The sequence below is a fragment of the Taudactylus pleione genome, unplaced genomic scaffold (assembly GCF_031769625.1).
Source record: "Taudactylus pleione unplaced genomic scaffold, aTauple2 ptg000181l, whole genome shotgun sequence".
Classification (NCBI taxonomy): domain Eukaryota; kingdom Metazoa; phylum Chordata; class Amphibia; order Anura; family Myobatrachidae; genus Taudactylus; species Taudactylus pleione.
Window position 1 is genome coordinate 2,659,564 of NW_028284583.1, and position 19,091 is coordinate 2,678,654.

At 45.6% G+C, this 19,091-nt stretch overlaps 1 protein-coding gene across 2 annotated transcripts in view; it reads left to right on the plus strand.

Moving 5' to 3' along the window:
* Positions 1 to 5,957: 5,957 nt before the first annotated feature.
* Positions 5,958 to 19,091, plus strand: part of HERPUD2 (HERPUD family member 2) — a 60,874-nt gene continuing 47,740 nt past the window's right edge. Inside the window, exons 1-2 of one of the 2 annotated variants that reach the window (XM_088476036.1) lie at positions 5,958 to 6,228; positions 16,471 to 16,846. In XM_088476036.1, coding sequence (XP_088332162.1) covers positions 16,700 to 16,846 — 147 coding nt within the window. In that variant the 5' untranslated portion in view covers positions 5,958 to 6,228; positions 16,471 to 16,699. The remainder of the gene's footprint in view (positions 6,229 to 16,470; positions 16,847 to 19,091) is intronic. The other variant, XM_088476037.1, reaches the window with a different exon arrangement.

Sequence of the window (19,091 nt, forward strand, 5' to 3'; positions counted from 1 at the left end):
TCATTGGAGCAGTATCTACGATTCTTTGTTTCCAAGTACAAGAACTGCGTGTCTCTTCTTCCCAGCGGAATTTGCATTTAATAATTCTTGTCACTCCTATTCATCAGTTTCACCTTTTTTCTGCAACTCTGGGCTGCACCCTAGAGCAAACTCCTTTGAGGCAGTTTCAGCTGGTATTCCATCCTCCACATCGGTGGCGAGGCTACGATCTGTTTGGAAGAAAGTTCACCAATGTCTGATGAAAGCATCCAGTCTGGCCAAAATCTGGGCAGATAAACATTGACGACAATGCAATTTCAAAGTGGGCAATTTGATGTGGCTGTCTTCCAAGAATATTAATATCCGTCCAAGATCACAGAAGTTAGGTCCCAGATTCATTGGACCATTTAGGATTATCTCTCGTATCAATCCTGTGGCCTTCCATCTGAAGCTGCCTGCTAACCTGAGGACTAACAATACGTTTCACTGCTCCTTACTCAAGCCGGTGTCCTCTTCATTCAGGTACAGCTCTAGACAGCCAGCAAGACCTCCACTCGTCCTTGTCCAAGGACATCGAGAGTTTGTGGTGGAGAAAATTCTGGACTCCAGACTCTCACAAAGAGCCCTTCAGTTCCTGGTCCATTGGAAGGGATATGGGCCAGAAGAACGCCCCTGGGTGCCTATGAGATCATTGAATGATCCTGCCTTAGTAAGCAAATTTTTTCAAGATTTTCTGGAAAAATCTGGAGCTAGGGGTTCCTTAACCCTTTGTCAAGGGGGGGGGGATACTGTCAAGATCTGCAGATTCCAGCCTGAGGCACTGCATTAATTACTGCCTGTCTGTGTGCAGTGTCAGGTGCATGCTGATTGATTCTCCTGACTGTTCACAGCACAGCTGCAAACTGGTCTATCATTAAAGGAAATTTGCTCTGGTTGGGCCTTGTTCCTGTTAAATTCCAGCCAGCCCTGCACTCCATGCCGGTGATAGAGTTTGTCGTACTTCCGATCCCAGTCTTCTGCTTGTCAGTCGAGTTCCTGGATCAGTCTAGCTGTGTTTCGTGTGTGCCGGTTATTCCATCCAGGCGGCTCCACCTGCATCTCGTCCACACGTGCTGCTTGTACCATCTGGGCAGCACGGAGCGCTTCCTATCCCAGAAGCATCTGTCACCATCAAGTGGCTTATGTCAACCCAGTGGCACCAGTTGCAATCTAGCACAACGTCGCCAGTGTCATCCCGGCGGCACTGGTAGCTACTCTGCATTCCAGGTGCACAACTTAGCACACTACTGCCAGTGTCATCCCGGCAGCACTGGTAGCAGCTCTGCATTCCAGGTGCGCAACTTAGCACACCATCGCCAGTGTCATCCCGGCGCCATTGGTAGCAACTCTGCATTCCAGGTGCGCAAATTAGCACACCGTCACCGGTGTCATCCCAGCGACACTGTTAGCCACTGCACGTTCCAGGTGCGTAAATTAGCACACCGTCACCAGTGTCATCCCGGCGGCACTGGTAGCAACTCTGTGTTCCAGGTGTGCTATTAAGCACACCATCGCCAGTGTCATCTCAGCAGTACTGGTAGCAGCCCCACATTAATGTTGCATACCTCACCTGAGTCTCATCAGCCCAAAGGCTGCAATGGTCCTGGGGCCCTAGGTCACTATCAGCCCTCAAGGCTGCTACAACAGCCCAAAGGCTGCTTCACGCCATTAGTCCCTTGGCCATAACTATAAAGGCCCCAATCAGCCCCCATGGCTGCTCCAACAGCCCAAAGGCTGCTTCACACCATCAGTCCCTTGGCCAAGACTATAAAGGCCACAATCAGACCCCAAGGCTGCTTCACACCATCAGTCCCTTGGCCACGAGTATAAAGGCTATAACCAGCCCTCAAAGCTGCTCCTACAGCCCACAGGCTGCATCACACCTCTTGCCCTCGGCACAACTAGTCAAAACAAACCAGCCCCAAGGCAGCATCGACAGCCCAACGGCTGCAACCAAATCCTTAACCCTTGGCGACGACTAGTACAATACATTCCAGCCCCCAAGGCTGTCATCAGTTGGCTCTACATTAATACCAACGATTCTCTCCAGGAATCATAATAAGGTCTTTGCCTTGTCCATATGGTTTCAGCAAAAAATTGCTGCCATGAGGGATGTTCACACCTTCTTTCAGGGTGTCCTCCGCATACAACCCTCCTTTGTTCCTCCAGTGGCTCCATGGAATTTGTCAGTGGTTCTCTAGGCCCTTCAGGGTCCTCTGATTGAGCAATTGGATTCTGTGGACTTCAAGTAGCTCATGGCTAAGACTCTGTTTCTTCTGGCTATAGCATCGGCCAGAAGGGTGTCAGATTTAGGGGCGTTTTCCTGTCGCTCCCCATTTTTGATTTTCCATCAGGAAACATCTGTTCTTTGGACTCGCCCTGGATTTCTTCCCAAGGTGGTATCCAGTTTCCATCTTAATGAGGAAATTGTGGTTCCGGCCTAATAATTTCCTGACCTTTCGGCAGGTGAGGCCTCCTTGGATATGGTCCATGCTCTGAAGATCTACGTAGCCTGTATTGCTTCTGTCAGGAAAACGGACTCACAAGAAGGGCTGGCTTGCCAACAAACAGACTCTGGCCAGGTGGATTCGCATGACTATCTCACAGCCTATAGCCAGGCAGGCTTTCCTGTACCGGCCTCTGTCACTGCTCATTCCACTCACCCTGGGGGTCCATCGTGGGCAGCACGACGTTGCGCCCCAGCTGAATAGCTTTGTAAGGCGGCCACGTGGTCTTCTGTCTACACCTTTCTAAGGTTCTATCCCTTTGATACCTTTGCCTCTCAGGATGCTTACTTTGGGTGAAGGATTCTTCTCTCAGCTCAGGAGCGTCCCCGCCCTTGAATACTGCTTTGGGACATCCCCAAGGTATCCCTGTGGATCCCTATGGACCCTGAAGAAAATGAGAGTTATGGTAAAACTTACCTTTGTTAACTCTCTTTCTTTGAAATCCATCGGGTCCACAGGGCGCCCGCCTTGACGCACCTGGCTGCTATGGGTTGTGCTTCTGATCACCAGTTTCCAATGTCCTATCTGTGAGCATGATTCTTCTGTGTGCCAGTCTTCCTTCTCTCCTATCCTCCTTCAGACTCGGGCTTGCTAATAAACTGATTTGCCTCAGGCTCGGGGGTGGGTTATAAGGGAGAGGACCAAAACATCCTGGGAGCTGAAAGCTTTAACTGTATGATGTCTGGTCCTAACTACCACCTACACCCCAAGGTATCCCTGTGGACCCTATGGACTTTGAAGAAAGAGAATTAACAAAGATAAGTTTTACCATAACTCATTATTTTTACTGTCAACATTTTGACCCTTACTAAATTTTGACTCTCGACATTTATTTGGTCAATGTCAACGTATTGACCCTGCCAACATTTTGTCTGTCGTCATTTTGACATTATGACAGTCAACATTTTGTTTCTCTGAGTTTGCAGGGAAGGCTACAGTAGTTATAAGAGAAAGGAGTAGTTTTAACATATATGAAAAGTGGATTGGGTTGAGAGCATTTAGGTGCTATGCATGCAGATCTGGCAGGAGGAGGACAAGCTAATGGAAAAGAGCTGTAGTTGTAAGCCCATCTTGGAAGACCCACAAAAGCAGAAATTAATGCTAAATTAGGCTTGCTTAGTATTTGTTCCTATTGCCATTTTTAATCTATTAGTCAAAGCCAATGATCAGAGGCTTTGACAACCCGTTGTTTAGTAAATATAATCCGCAATCTTTTATAGGGATGGCCTTTGAATGGTTCACCATTGATTGTGCCATCGGTATTGATGGCAATAAACCATTAATGGAAAGTATCACAGTTTTAACCATCAATAAGCATCACTAGCTGGATACATGTGAATGCTGTGGTCCAAACATAGGAGAGTGGGGCTAAGTGACTTATGACGGGGACGGAGTTAAGTGCCATGCATTGGGTAAAAAGAAGAAATATTACTTCATCACTGTTGAAACTCTGTCATTGATGGCTGAGAAACAACTGACCTCAGCTGTCAATGGCAAAACCAATAATAGCTGAAGGCTAGTGGTAGATTTACTGGGATGTAGTCAGGAAGCCGGTGTTCGAAATGCCAACCGCGTGCTTCCCGACTGTGAAATCTCGGCATAGGACTAAAGATAGGCGTCTAAATACTGACGCCTATCATCAGCCCCACGCCGAAATCCCGACACCCCGATCATAGGTAAACTGGGCAACGGGAGTGCTTAGCCGCGAAGGGGGGAGGGCTAAGATTAGGGACTCCCGGGGGGATTTAGGGTTAGGCACCCCCCGGGAGGGTTAGGCTAGAGGAAGGGGGAGTTATGGTCAGGCACCACCAGAGGGAGGTTAGGTTTAGGCACCCCACCGGGAGGGTTAGGTTTAGGGTGCAGGGAGGGGGGTTAAGGTTTAGGCACCCCTGGGGGAGGTTAGGGTTAGGCACTAGGGGGGGAGGTTAGGGTAGGCACCCTTAAGGGAGGATTAGGTGGGGGGAAGGGGAGGGTTAGAGGTGTTACTTACCTTAGTCGGGATCTTCAGCTGCCGGCCGTCCGGCGTCAGTATTTCATCTGCCGGGCTTAGGTGCGGCGGTGATTTATACCGATTCCCTTTTAATAGCACACGGTTTGTCAAAGCTGACAATGATCAGTGGATTTGAACAATGGATTTAAATGGCAACAGAAATAAATGCCAAACTAGCCTGATTATTTTTGTTATTGAGGCTTTAAATCCATCAGTCAATGCCGCTGATGATCTGCAGCTTTGATGAACCAAATCTAGTTCAGTCATTCATTTTGGAACATGGAGAGAGGTTTCCTGAGGCAACATCACAACAATCTATTAGCCAATAAAAACTTTCTGTTAAGATCGTATCACACTGGGGTCTATTCATGAATTTGTGCAATTCATGGAGCAAGTTATCGTGGAGAAGTGTATTACTTCTCCAGCTCTGTACCCACTCCATGCGGGAAGCAATCGGGAAGCCGACTGCCTAAATACCGGCAGCCGGCTTCCCGACTGTCATATCCCGGCAAGGGTGAAATGCCGGGCGTCTAGATGTAGACGCCCGCATTTCCTCGACGCCAGGAGACCGGCGCCCGGCATCCCGATCGTAGTGATGCCCGGCGCCGCGAGTGGACAGCCGCGGGGGGGGGGGGGGGGGAGGGTTAGGTTTAGGGCTCCTGGGGGGTATTTCATACCCATTCCCTCCATGCCTGCATCACATCACCATACTTGTGTATGGTGAGTGCGTTTTCTGCTTTCCGTTCCTCTCCTGAGTACAGATTTGCCATCTGATGATGGCATAATCTGAGACCTGCTGCTCTCGGACGCCGGTGCAATGAGAATACAGCCATATGTCTGTATTCTCACTGCATCCAGGGATCGCGGAGGGCCCGGATAGCACAGGAAGACGTCAGAGAGGTAAGTGTATAGGCAAGGCTACTAAACACTATATATCGCATCAATGTGATGCGATATATGGTGATATTTATTGTGAGCCACTTCATGTTCTACATAAAATGACCCCAAAAGGTGGCGAAACCAGGCAGGTGAATGAAGGCGGTGTCCAACATAGTGGTAGGGGACTAGATTGTGTAATGTGTACTGGCCGCTCGATGTTGGCCCATCTGGTGTTGCATCGCTGGATACATACAACTGTAAGTAGCCAGCTTTACTCCTACATTTTATTCCTGTATCAGTGGACACACCGGTAAATAGGCATGATGTATAATGTGAAACTTTAAAACAACACAAAACTTTACCTTTTCAGATGAATGTATTAACTCTTGAAACTCGTGCATGTGCAATCCCTGTGATAAGTCATATATTTTTCTGCATTTGCCCCGTTGACGCCATTTAGCCCCGAATCGCCCCACAGTCATACAGCGAGGCTCCGCTGCCCCCTTGTGTTCTCCTGTATAATGACCGCTGAGGCCATGCACATCCACGTTGCGAGACCATGCCTGGGCGCCGCCTGTCTGTATGTGTGTGACCGACAGTGAGCCGGGAGGAGGCTGCGTCTTGCGTACGCTGTGTGCTCCATGTCCGGCACTGACAGCCGTACCGGGGGCGGGGAGGTGTGACGTCATTCCGTTATCCGGAGCCCGTCCACAGGTCCTCCCCGTTTGTGCAGCTGTGTCCGGGGCAGAGTCCCTCAGCTGCTGACAGCGGCGACAGCCGGAGGAGGAGATAGTAGGTGAGGGGGCGCTCTGTGTGTCAGGACACCACCACAAGGTAACAATAACAGCACACACACACCCACACATCAGCACTGGCAGCATGTTATAATAGCACCACTAACAATAACAAAACACTATACCACATAATACATGAATAATGATTACAACAGCGGAGTACAATAGAAGACATTGCAGGACTATTACTAACCATAGCAAGGTTGATATCAGTATTAATAAAATACAGCCCTAATAGACTGCAGAATTAATAGAAATAACTCTGCATACCACAGTACTTCCAATAGCAAGAACATACCTTAGGCTTAGGCTATACCACTAATTACCTTCTCTGTAACATGAAGATACCAGAACATTTAAATACATGTTTCTCACACCACCTTTAATCTGCCAGCATGAGCTAAATTGTGTGGACATTTATTATAATCTCTATTGGCTGCATAAAAGTGGTGTAATGACTACAGTAATATCTATAACTGAAGGCAAATTGTAATACATGACTAAAATAATGTCTACGTGTGTACAGAAATCAATTTGAAAAACATTTGCACTGCAATTCCAATAATATATATTATTGAATATTAAAAACTGAGATTACATGTATCTGTGCGACATATTTATTATGTTCCGCATTTTACCCCCAAAAGTGTAGTTTATTATTGCAGCATATCTTGGCAGCAAGAAATAATTTTTCTGTGGTATGTATATAAAATGTCCTGCAGAAACAATGCCTTCAATATTATAGCTTTTTATATCACTTTACTACTGCGTTCGGACCCAGCATTCTAAAGCTCGGTACACACTAGACTAGACGATATGTCGCCCGATCTGGAGGATCAGGCTGACATATCGTCCATGTCAGCAAGTGTGTACCCACTGTGATCGACCATGCGTGCTCCTGCCGGGTCGTTCATCGCATCGACAGATCGAGCCTACATGCTGCTCAATCTGTCAATGTGATGAATGACCCCATGCTTGTGGAGGCAGCTGGTGAACGACAGATCGTGCAGTGTGAAATGTCCGCGTGTTATGTCGTTCATCGCGTCGAGCGTCGGCTGGGTACACACAACATCTAGTATGTACCCAGCATTACTGCACATGAATGTCATCAAATCCCTCTCCCAAAATCTGTGGAAATGTAGCTCATAGCTAATGTAAAGAAAAGCTTTTCAGAGCTTGGTACATATTATAATTTTTCCGATCGAAAATGGAGGGATCGCAGCAGATATCTCCGATATCTTAGTGCTCACCTTTTCATACATTATCTGGAAAATATTGTTAATAAATAGGCCTCTATGGGTGTAAACGCAAACCTGTCTGAACCCTTATAACTGCAACCTGCCCTTCCAATAAGAACAGATGTATTCCATGTTTATTATGAAAGTGAGCCCCATCCTCTTGCTCCTCATTACCCTAGCTATCGTGATGTCCCAGCTCCAATAACTGTAAAGCTGGGAAGTGGTGTGATTAGAACAGTAGGTGACAGGGCTAACTTAGGACCTAGCTTGTGGTATACTCATGTATCTGCCCTCTGTTGTGATGGGAAGATATAAACAGGACCCAGGCAACACGTGCAAGGGTGTTAAGCCGCGTATCCACTTGCCAATTAAAATGAGCGATTGAACAATAACGATAGTGTTATCATCCAATCGCTCATTAATCGTGCATGAATCGGGCATGAAAATGTTGAAAATGACCAGCGATGCACACTCCCGCTGGTCGTTTTCGACATCAATCATCACCTGAACATGCCGGATAATCTGCCGATAACGACAGTTTGACCATGTTCAGGAATGAGGGAGGGTGCCTGCAATGAATGACATATCGTTCAGTGTAGGCACTGCAGGGGAAGAGGAATGACTGTACGATTACAATGTTGTAATTGTACTGTCGTTCCACTATCTGCTAGTGCAGGGGTGGCCAAACTCGGTCCTCGAGAGCTACCAACAGTTCATGTTTTCCAGGTCTCCCAGCAGGTGCACAGGTGTAGTCGTTACTCACTGACACATTTTGAAAGATCCACAGGAGGAGCTAATTATTTCACTTGTGATTCTGTGAGGAGACCTGGAAAATGTGAACTGTTGGTAGCTCTCGAGGACCGAGTTTGGCCACCCCTGTGCTAGTGGATACGCACCTTTACTTTTCAAATGTTTTAATGTAAATGTGAGATTATTCCTTCATTTCCAATTCAAGACCTTTTTCCACTCTCAAGCAAACATAGAAATCTAATTTTTTTTTAAAAGGGAATGTAGTCAAAAGGTAGACACTGCCAATGTTGACAGTTATGATGTCAAAATCTTGACCGGCAACGTGTGAACATACTCACAATGTTGACCTGTGAAATGTCGACATCGTCAGAATGTCAACATGAGGTTTAGACTGCTGGAGGATTACTGTATGCTTAGTCTGCGGAATGGGGGTGTGGTTAGGGTTCAGGGTTGTGGATAGCAGAAAAATACTTATCCGAATGCCGGAGGTCTGACCTGGAAGTAATAGTCACATGACCTCCGAGACCCAGAAGCTGCACTGCAGCCGCTCAGAGCAGGTTAGTCACCGCTGGGTTAGCAGGGACGATATGTCGACATTTTACCACTGTCAACGTGGTGAATGTTGACGCTATGACTGTCTACAAAGTAAATTGGTTTGTTGCTGCTTGGCTGTTGGACTAGACTTAAAAATTATGTATTTTTAGTTTCTATTTTCATTTCTGTGCTGCAGTGCTTTAATTAGGGCTCTGAATGTCATGTTTTTATTTTTCCAAACAGTATGATCGTTCTTAAAGCTGTAGTATCACCTACATAAGATTTTACAAATATACCCCACCCCCTAGCTGAAGGACTTGTTCAGTTCATTAATACATATTCTTTGACAATTCATTTCAAGCTAAAGATTACAGCTGATACTCAATCTAACTGAAGTCGCTATTCATATTAAGCGCTCAGAATTCAATTAGCCACGAAAAGTGCTGTCTGGCGAAAAGCTGAATGAATTTGCCTCATTCGCCTGTTTTGACGCAATGTATTCTCCATGCGCGTCCCCGCTTTTTGCCCTATTCAATTGTAAAACAGGCAAAAACACGGATAGGCAAATGTTTTGCAAAGCAGAATTAGTGAAAAGGACATCTTTTGCGGGGGAAATCAGTCTGTACCCCATAAAAAGCTTCAGTGACCCTGGGAATCAATATAGAATAGTAGTAGTAGCCGTAATAAAAGTATTTAGTGAGCTTATTTTGAGGCAAAGGGCTGTTATATGCATATTTGCATATGTGTGGAAAAATGATAGAAAGCAATGTTTTTTTCAGAAAAATAAGCATCGATGTTAAATTTGGAGTACATGAAAATGGGTACTAGTATATTTTAATGTCTCTAAAATGAAGATTAATAAACAACAACTTAAAAATACACCTGCTGAAGCCTCCTGCAATCTCAAAAAAAACCTGTCTCATCCATATAGCCCCCAAAATACCAGGCCCCCCACTTTTTTACCCATTTTCCTACACTTTTTACATTTTCGACGTTTTTTATTTAAAAAAATAAAATAAAATATAATTATTTTGGATTGATTAGTCATTAGGGTGGGGTTTCCAAAGGGGTTCTGGATCAAATCCCCACATTTGCACCCCAAAATAGAGATTTTGCATTTCCAATTCACCTGCCTATATGTGGAGAAACTTTTTCGCCTATTTTTCCATGTAAAGTTTTCACGTAGGCGAAAACGTCCTGGTTTGAAACGCATACCATTGATTTTTTTATTACATCGACCATCGATGTTTGGAGCATCATGACTGTTGCAACTTTGATTTTTACCCTCCTCTGAGCAGCCGCCAGGTATACAGTGGTGGTTAATTTACATTCCCCAGCAACCGTTTCTCTGTGGAGCTGCTGGGTGGGTGGGGGGGGGGGGGTCCTGCCATGTTGACCAGCAGTGATTGGCAGCACAGCAATCACTGGGGGAGAGTGGGGGGATGCAGATGGGCTGGGAGGTCCCTCTGCTAGTGGCGGCTACTGGAAGATTATCTTCCAGTAGCCGCCCACTGTGCATTCCTGACTGGTCGCATCATTTGCGACTGTCAGTTAACACACAGCCTGGCGTGGTTGCAAATAATGTGACCACGCCAGGGAAGTGGTTAAATTGTTTGTAGAAGTGAGTAAAGGGGACCAGAACATTTTCCAATTTTTTTGTTTTTGAATTGGCAGCTGACAGATTTAAAAATTATCATTAAATGTCTTTATCTTTATAGCCACCTTTTCTATCTTTTCTGTATGTAAACATATGTTTAATAAAGGTGACTCGTAAGTATTTAATAGAGACTTGCATCCATTCTACAGCCTTAGCTTTTGCTTTCTGGAACTCCCATTAAGGTATTCCCATCACTTATAACTACCAGAGGTAGCCATTGTTCCGACTGAATCAGTATTAACCAGAAAGCTGCTCATCCTTTCACTGCCGTATTGGGCTTTTGAGGTAGTTTTAGTTGTGTATGTGTGATGGAAAAAAGAATGTTATCATAATGGATATATTTCACACCTGCTGTAGAACATGGGTTCAGTGATTAGGGCTAGAGGACAGCAGACCTATGACACCAGCATCCTATGATAAGGCAAGGCCGTGCAATTAACTCTTCTCTACAATAAATTCAAAAGTTTTCATGGTGGTACGTTTTACTGTACAGTGTACTGTCACTCAAATATGAAATCGCATTGCATGTTACATTTTTCTCTAGGTAGGTGTTTGTGTAAAAAAAAAAAAGATAAAAAGTGACTTTCATTCCTCAAAGCGTTAGTGACAGGGACTTTTACATTTCTTTATTAATGTGTTGGGAGAATTTGAGTTTTGGTAAAACTTACCTTTGTTAACTCTTTCTTTGAAGTGCATGGGGTCCACAGGGATACCATGGGGTGTAGGTGGTGGATAAGGACCGGGCACCAAACAGCTAAGCTTTCAACTGCAGGATGCAACGGTCCCTCCCCCCTAAACCCCGCCCCTGAGCCTGAGACAAATCAGTTTCACAAGCCCAAGGCAGGAGAAGGAGAGAAGGAAGACTGGTACACAGAAGAATCATACTCTCACATCAAAGAGACAGGAAACCCAACCCAGAGAAGCCAGGGGCATCAGGGTGGGGGCGCACTGTGGACCCTATGGACTTCGAAGAAAGAGTGTTAACAAAGGTAAGTTTTACCATAACTCTCATTATCTTCAGGGTCCATAGGGATCCACAGGAATACCATGGGGATATCCCTTAACAGTATTCAAGGGTGGTGATGCACCTGAGATGAGAGCAGTATCCTGCGTCCAAATGAAGCATCTGAGAGGCAAAGGTATCGAAGGCATAAAGCGTAAGAATGGTGTGGACAGAAGACCACGTGGCCACCTTACAAAGACCACGGCGAGCTGCTCACGAGGGTCCCACAGAGTGAGTGGAAATAGCAGAGATGGTAGCCGGCACAGGAAGGCCCGCCTGTGTGTAAGCCTGTAAGATAGTCCTGCCAAGCCATCTGGCCAGAGTCTGTTTGTTAGCTGGCCAGCCCTTCCTGTGGAATCCATAAAGGACAAATGGGGAATCTGTTTTCCGAAGAGAACTTGTATGGTCCACGTAGATCCTGATAGCACGGACCACATCCACGGAGGCCTCACCTGCCGAGAGGTCTGGTGATTGGAAGGCTGGGACTACGATTTCCTCATTAATATGGAAATGAGAAACAACCTTAGGAAGGAAGTCAGGATGAGTTTGAAGAACAGCCCTGTCCTGATGAAAGATCAGAAATGGGGAGCGACAGGAAAGCGCCCCTAAATCTGACACCCTATGGGCGGACGCGAGAGCCAGAAGAGAGTCTTTGCTGTGAGCCACTTGAGTTCCACAGGTTCCAGGGGTTCAAACGAAGGGGCTGGAGAAGTACTGACAAATCTCACGGCGCCACTGGAGGGACCAAGGGAGGTTGAATACAGAGGACACCCTGAAGGAAGGTGTGAACATCCGGCAATGGAGCAATTCTGTGCTGGAACCAGATGGACAGAGCAGAGACATGCACTTTCAGCGAGGCCAGGTGGAGTCCAAAGTCCATTCCTGCTTGAAGGAAAGCAGGGACACTCAAGATCCTAAAAACTCTAGAATCAAAACTTCTGGTAGCACACCACTGGTATGGTAGTGTGCCACACTCTGTGATAGATCCGGGCAGAGGTTGGCTTATGCGCTCTGTGCATAGTCTGGACAACAGAGCTAGAAAATCCTTTGGACCTTTAGGAGGGATGTCTCAAGAGCCACGCTGTGAAAGACAGATGAGCCAGGTCTGGATGTAGACATGGACCTTGAGACAACAGGTCTGGACGTTGAGGAAGTAGGAGAGGAGCATCTATGGAGAGGCTATGAAGATTGGCGTACCAATGTCGTCTGGGCCAGGCCGGAGCCACTAGCAGGACAGTGCCTCCGTCTTGTTTGAACTTCCGAAGAACTCTTGGAAGAAGGGAGACTAGTGGGAGTAGGTATGCAAACTGGAAGGTCCACTTCACCCACAAGGCTGCTTTGGCATCCCTTGTTCTGGACCCATACACTGGCACCTTAAGATTGTGTTGGGAGGCCATGAGGTCCACCTCTGGCAGGCCCCACTTGTCCACTAGGAGTTGAAAGACCTCTGGGTGGAGAGACCATTCCCCGGCATGCACATCGTGTCGGCTGAGGAAGTCCGCTTCCCAGTTGAGAACTCCCGGAATGAACACCATGGAGATGACCGGGAGGTGACCTTCGGCCCATGCGAGAATGCGTGACACTTCTGCCATTGCTGACCGACTTCGAGTGCCTCCTTGGTGATTGATGTAGGCCACTGCTGTGGCGTTGTCGGACTGCCCTTGTACAGGCCTGCCCTGAAGAATGTCCTAAGCCAGAGTGAGGGCTGTGTAGATGGCTTGGAGTACCAATACATTGATTGGCAGGGTCAACTCGGCCGATGTCCAACTGCCCTGGAAAGAGTGTTGACCGGTCACTGCGCCCCAGCCTCGGAGGCTTGCGCCCATTGTACAGTGCATCCGGAAAGTTTTCACAGCGCTTCACTTTTTTCCACATTTTGTTATGTAACAGCCTTAGTCCAAAATGGAATAAATTCATATTTTTCTTCAAAATTCTACACACTACCCCATAATGACGACATGTAAAAAGTTAGCAAATTTAATAAAAAAACAAAAAAAACAAAACTAAAATCACATGTACATAAGTATTTACAGCTTTTGCCATGAATCTCAAATTTGAGCTCAGGTGCATCCTGTTTCCACTGATCATCCTTGAGATGTTCCTACAGCTTAATTGGAGTCTGCCTGTGGTAAATTCAGTTGTTTGGATATGATTCTGAAAGGCATACACCTGTCTATATAAGTTCCCACACTTGACAGTGCATGTCACAGCGCAAACCTAGCATGAAGTCCAAGGAATTGTCTGTAGACCTCCGAGATGGCATTGTCTTGAGGCTCAAATCTGGGGAAGGGTACAGAAAAATATTTGCTGCTTGAAGGTCCCAATGAGCACAGTGGCCTCCATCATCCGTAAATGGAAGAAGTTCGGAACCACCAGGATTCTTCCTAGAGTTGGCCGGCCGTCTAAACTAAGCTATCATGGGAGAAGGGCCCTACTCAGGGAGGTGAACAAGAACTGGGAGACTAGTCAGGATAGAGGGAATGATGAATGCAGCAATGTACAGAGACATCCTGGATGAAAACCTGCTCCAGAGCACTCTTGACCTCAGACTGGGGCAACAGTTCATCTTTCAGCAGGACAACGACCCTAAGCACACAGCCAAGATATTAAAGGAGTGGTTTCAGGACAACTCTGTGAATGTCCTTGAGTGGCCCAGCCAGAGCCCAGACTTGAATCTGATTGAACATCTCTGGAGAGATCTGAAAATGGCTGTGCACCGACGCTTCCCATCCAACCTGATGGAGCTTGAGAGGTGCTCTAAAGAGGAATGGGTGAAACTGCTCAAAGATTGGTGTGGCAAGCTTGTGGCATCATATTCAAAAAGATTTGATGCTGTAATTGCTGCCAAAGGTGCATCAACAAAGTATTGAGCAAATGTGGTGAATACTTCTGTACATGTGATTTCTTAGTAGTTTTTTTTTTTTTTAATTAAATTTGCAAAAATCTCAAAATTTTTTTTTGCACATTGTCATTTGGGATGCTGTGTGTAGAATTTTGAGGACAAAAATGAATTTATTCCAGTTTGGAATAAGGCTGTAAAATATCAAAATGTGGAAAAAGTCAAGCGCTGTGAATACTTTCCGGATGCACTGTAAGGAGTACCCACTCCGGGATCCAAAAAGGGGCGACCCTTGGTTAGGTTGGACGTCTGTAACCACCGGGAGAGGGACAGACGAACTTCTGGAGAGAGAATTATTGTCTGGGACCTGATCCGATGGGGCAACCCATTCCATCTGGAGAGGATTAGGTGTTGCAGAGGCCTTGAATGGATCTGAGCGTACTTCTCCATGTCGAAGGTGGATACCATGGATCCCAGAATCTGCATTACTGAGTGAACCGAGACTCGGCGACTGCGGATATCTGTGCACTTGTTGTTGAAGTGTCGATATCCTGTCCATTGTCAGGAAGATTCTTTGTGAAGGGTTCAGGGAGGACATTTTCCAGTTGATTTAACCAGCCGTGTCTCTGTAGGATGGAAATGGTTATCTAAAGATGGCATTGACGAACCTCTGGAGAGCGTGCTAAGAGCAAGAGGTCGTCCAGGTATGGTAGCAGTATGTAGGTTACTTGAGGTGAACCTTGTGGTTACATCATTGGATACACTGTCGCGGTTCCCACCGTAGACTTCAATGGAGATTTCTCACCATTGAAATCTATGGAGGAGACAGGCTGACCGCACACAGCCAATCATCGAGCAGCTCAGACTGAGACGCCCGCTGATTGGCTTGCGGATCCTGCAATGACTGGGCACACGTAGTGTCCGGCATGGTTTCGGGAATTTGCATTTTTTTTTTTTTACCCATTGGATGCCTACATGGAACGAAGAGGACCTGAACTATGCATAGGAGAGGTGAGTATGGATTTTTTATTATAGGTACACCTATGGAATCCTACTGGACAAGGGGACATGATGTCATTAGGGATACTAGGTGAGTATGTGTGATAGTGATTGTGAGTGTCAGTGTGTATGTATGTTATAATAAACTTTTACTGACATAGTGTGTGTGTATGTTTTTTTTTTTTTTTTTAAGTATTGTTTTGGCTGTGGAATTACAGGTACCAGTGGGCCCATAATGCCCTGCATGCTGATACTTGTGGTCCTCCAGGTACCAGCATTAGGGGGAGGCTTGCTGGGACATGTAGTACCACAGCTAAAGACAATAGTTACACCTCTGTTTGACACTATCAACCCGGCACCCACCCCCCACGAGTGCCGGGGATAGCCCCGGGCTATCAGTCTAGGCCTGGGGGGACCCCTTTATTGGGGGGGTCCCCACCTCCCCATGGATCCCCGGCCTGGTCTGACTAGCGGTCAGGGGTAATACTTTGGCCAGGGAATCCAGTGAAAGGTTAGGGCTTGCTGGAGCTCTCCCTTATCCTGCTGTCTCTGGTATGGCTGAATGGTGTTATATACTTGCCAGTATTCCACGTCATAGGAAGTTCCTCCGATGTTATTTGTTGCTGTGCAACAGATGTTTCCTGTTGAAATACAAATCTAAATAACCATTTGCCAACTTCTGCTGTAGAATTAAACAAATACACACTATATTCAACAATATGAATTTATTTAATGAATGTTTTTTGTGATTTTAAATGGTTATAAAATCTCTTTTCCCCTGATTTCCTTGAACGTAACATTCTCTTGATGATCCTTGTGTGTTGATGTATGATTTATATGTTAATAAAGCATTAAGTAAAATGCTTACAGCGGAGGTAAATGGATGCTTTGTTTGCAATGGTTTAAATGTTCCCAAGAGCAGCTCTTTCTCCATTTGCCACTTGTCAAGTTTGTTTCATATAGTCCAAAAGGACATCTGTAACTCTTCCCCTTGAATCTTAATTTCTCATTATTGATATGTACCTGGGCGTGGGGCATTGGCCACTTTTATTCACTCGGTACAGAAATGAGTATGGTGCTGGACCCATAACAGCCATCAGGGTAAGCATTACAGCACAGCATACATAATAGATTACTTTGTGTTTTATATTATCTAATTGATATCTACTCAAAATGACATTGTTTAGTTGTGTGTTTGTGAAGATTTGATGCCCTAAAGTTGCAGTGCTGAAAGTAAAATTGTTTTTATTCTTTTCGTATAGGTCTATTGATAAGTCCTTGGAAGCTCTCTGAATGGGCAGCATTACATTGCGCTGGCGCCTCGTTATTGCACAGTGTGTGCTACAGTCTACTTTTATTTCTGTAACTTGTCAAGTTCATGGAAACCCTGAGTGATGTGACCAAAACACAGGTGTGATGTGATCTTTCCACTTTGTTGAAGTGCTGGGGTTTTGCCCGAAGGCCTGTCCAGGAAATCTTTTTCAGCTTGCCATGGATCAAGCCATGGTGGACAACCCTGTGACGCTGGTGATTAAAGCTCCCAACCAGAAATATGATGACCAAACCATTAACTGCTTTCTAGATTGGACAGTGGAGAAATTAAAGAGTCATCTCTCAAAAGTTTATCCCAGCAAACCGGTGAGTAGTGTGCACAGGTCTTGCATGCATGCATGCAATTCAAGGCAATTTAATGAAAAGTTAAAAAAAAAAGAATTTTTTTTATAGTAAATAACAATGCATTTAATTATTGCAGTGATACTGTTGTAGTTTTGTAAATAAAATTTAAGCACAGGCACATTTCACTGTCAATTACCGGCTCCAAGCAGGTACGTGCAGTTGAGGAGCAAAAGATATAGGCAGGGCTGCTGTGTGATTTTCCGGCAGGGCTGGACGGGAGTCACTCACTCTGCCGTAATGTAGACTATGTGAGTGGAGCCATGGGGAAGCACGTCTGGTGATTGCTGCAGCCTCTACAGCAATCACCTGCTGTGCTTCCCTGTGGCTCCACCCATGGCGTTAATGCCACAGGGGAGCACACGTCAGAGGTCACTTCCTCCTAGTAGACTCAGCAGTACTGCAGCTAGGTGAGCTACCAAAATTAAGGCCGCAAGCTACCAGTAGCTCGCGAGCTACAGGTTGGAGATTACTGCACTAAACAATATGTCGTCCGATCATATCGTCCACATCGGTCAGTGTGTACCCACTTTGTTACTGACTGTGCGCTCTCCTGCGCATCATCAGCGACATTATTATTATTATTATTATTATTACCAGTTATTTATATAGCACACACATATTCCACAGTCCTTTACAGAGAATATCTTACTATTCACATCAGTCCCTGCCCCAGTGGAGCTTACACTCTATGTTCCTTACCGACTATGCTCACACACATACACACCAGGATAATTTTTTTTTTTTTGTTGGGAGCCAATTAACCTACCAGTATATTTTTGAAGTGTGGGAGGAAACCGGAGTACCCGGAGGAAACCCACGCAAGCACAGGGAGAATATACAAACTCCACACAGTTACGGCCAAGGTGGGAATTGAACCCATGACCTCATTGCTGTGAGGCAATAACGCTAACCATTACACCGGGCATTGCCCGTCGGATCTGCATGCAGGCTCGAAGGGCGATATAGTCAGCGGGGGCCATGTTGCCGAATGCAGCAAGGCCCCTGCTGTCGCCATCGTCGCTCCCGGCATTGGCAAGTGTGTACACACTTGCCGAGACACGAGGACCTGCCGCACGACACATCGTTAATTGTGTACCCAGCATCAGATTTAAAAAAAGAAAAAAAGTTGCATCTGTGCTACTATACAAGACATACAGACCTTATGTAAAAACTATTTTGTGAGAGCCTAAGTAAGAAATAAGAAGAAAACCACGCACTAGTAATTAGGTTTTGATTGTAACATTTACCATTATTGGAGTTCAACAGTAAAGTTAGAGAGATTGATTTATACAGTGTTATAGTCGTATATAGGAAACCATTTTTAATTGTTAAATTACAAGGGCTAAACTGTACTAGTCACCCTCTTCCACTACATCTATATAATAAGCGAGAAAGTGTGTGTGTCTGTCTGTCCCTTATGCACGGCCAGAGTTTTGTACCTAGCTCCTACACATTTGGCATGCTGGTGTAGTTTGATCAGGATTATGTTGTTGGCTATACTTAAAGTTTGTCAGGGGCGTGGAGGTCTACATGGTGCCTAACAAGTAGGTCATGGAGTCTCTGATTTGAAATTTTGGTTTAAGCAAGTTTACGCAGGATTTCTTCCAGTGCCTAAAACTGCACAGGCTGTATGTACCAGTGGGGTGCAGGCAGAGCTCCAACAGAAAAGCAGTGAGTCGGAAGATCAACTGTCACACTGCACCTGCACTGATAGTTACTTATTTCCTCCAAGCATATTTTCATATGCCATATGCTCCAGTGTATGTTTGCAATGTAAAAATAAAAAAAATGGAGGCTGCAGATGTACTTCACGGTCAATTCTTCAACCCAGGCAGCAACTGGTATCCCAACTAGTGTCAAATAAGTTTTTGGGGTAAATGTATTATTGGCACCTCTTTCTGTACAGCTTTAGGTTATTTTTGCCTTCCATGGCTCAATACATTTACACTTCTTATTAGTGTTCTTTTAAATACATCAGTCAAATATGATATGTTAAATGTGTAATTTAATAAGCATTCTGGGCCTGATTCAGAGGTTCTCGTAGTGGCAATGTCGGACCCACACTGCCAGTAGTGCATACACAAGGCGTTCAGATGGAGAAATTGCACCTTCCATAGGGCTGGTGTAATGGTGTAAACTTTGATGTTGCGACCGATGGTGCATTTAAATTCACAACGAGACAGAATAGCGCTGCTGCCAGTGGGCG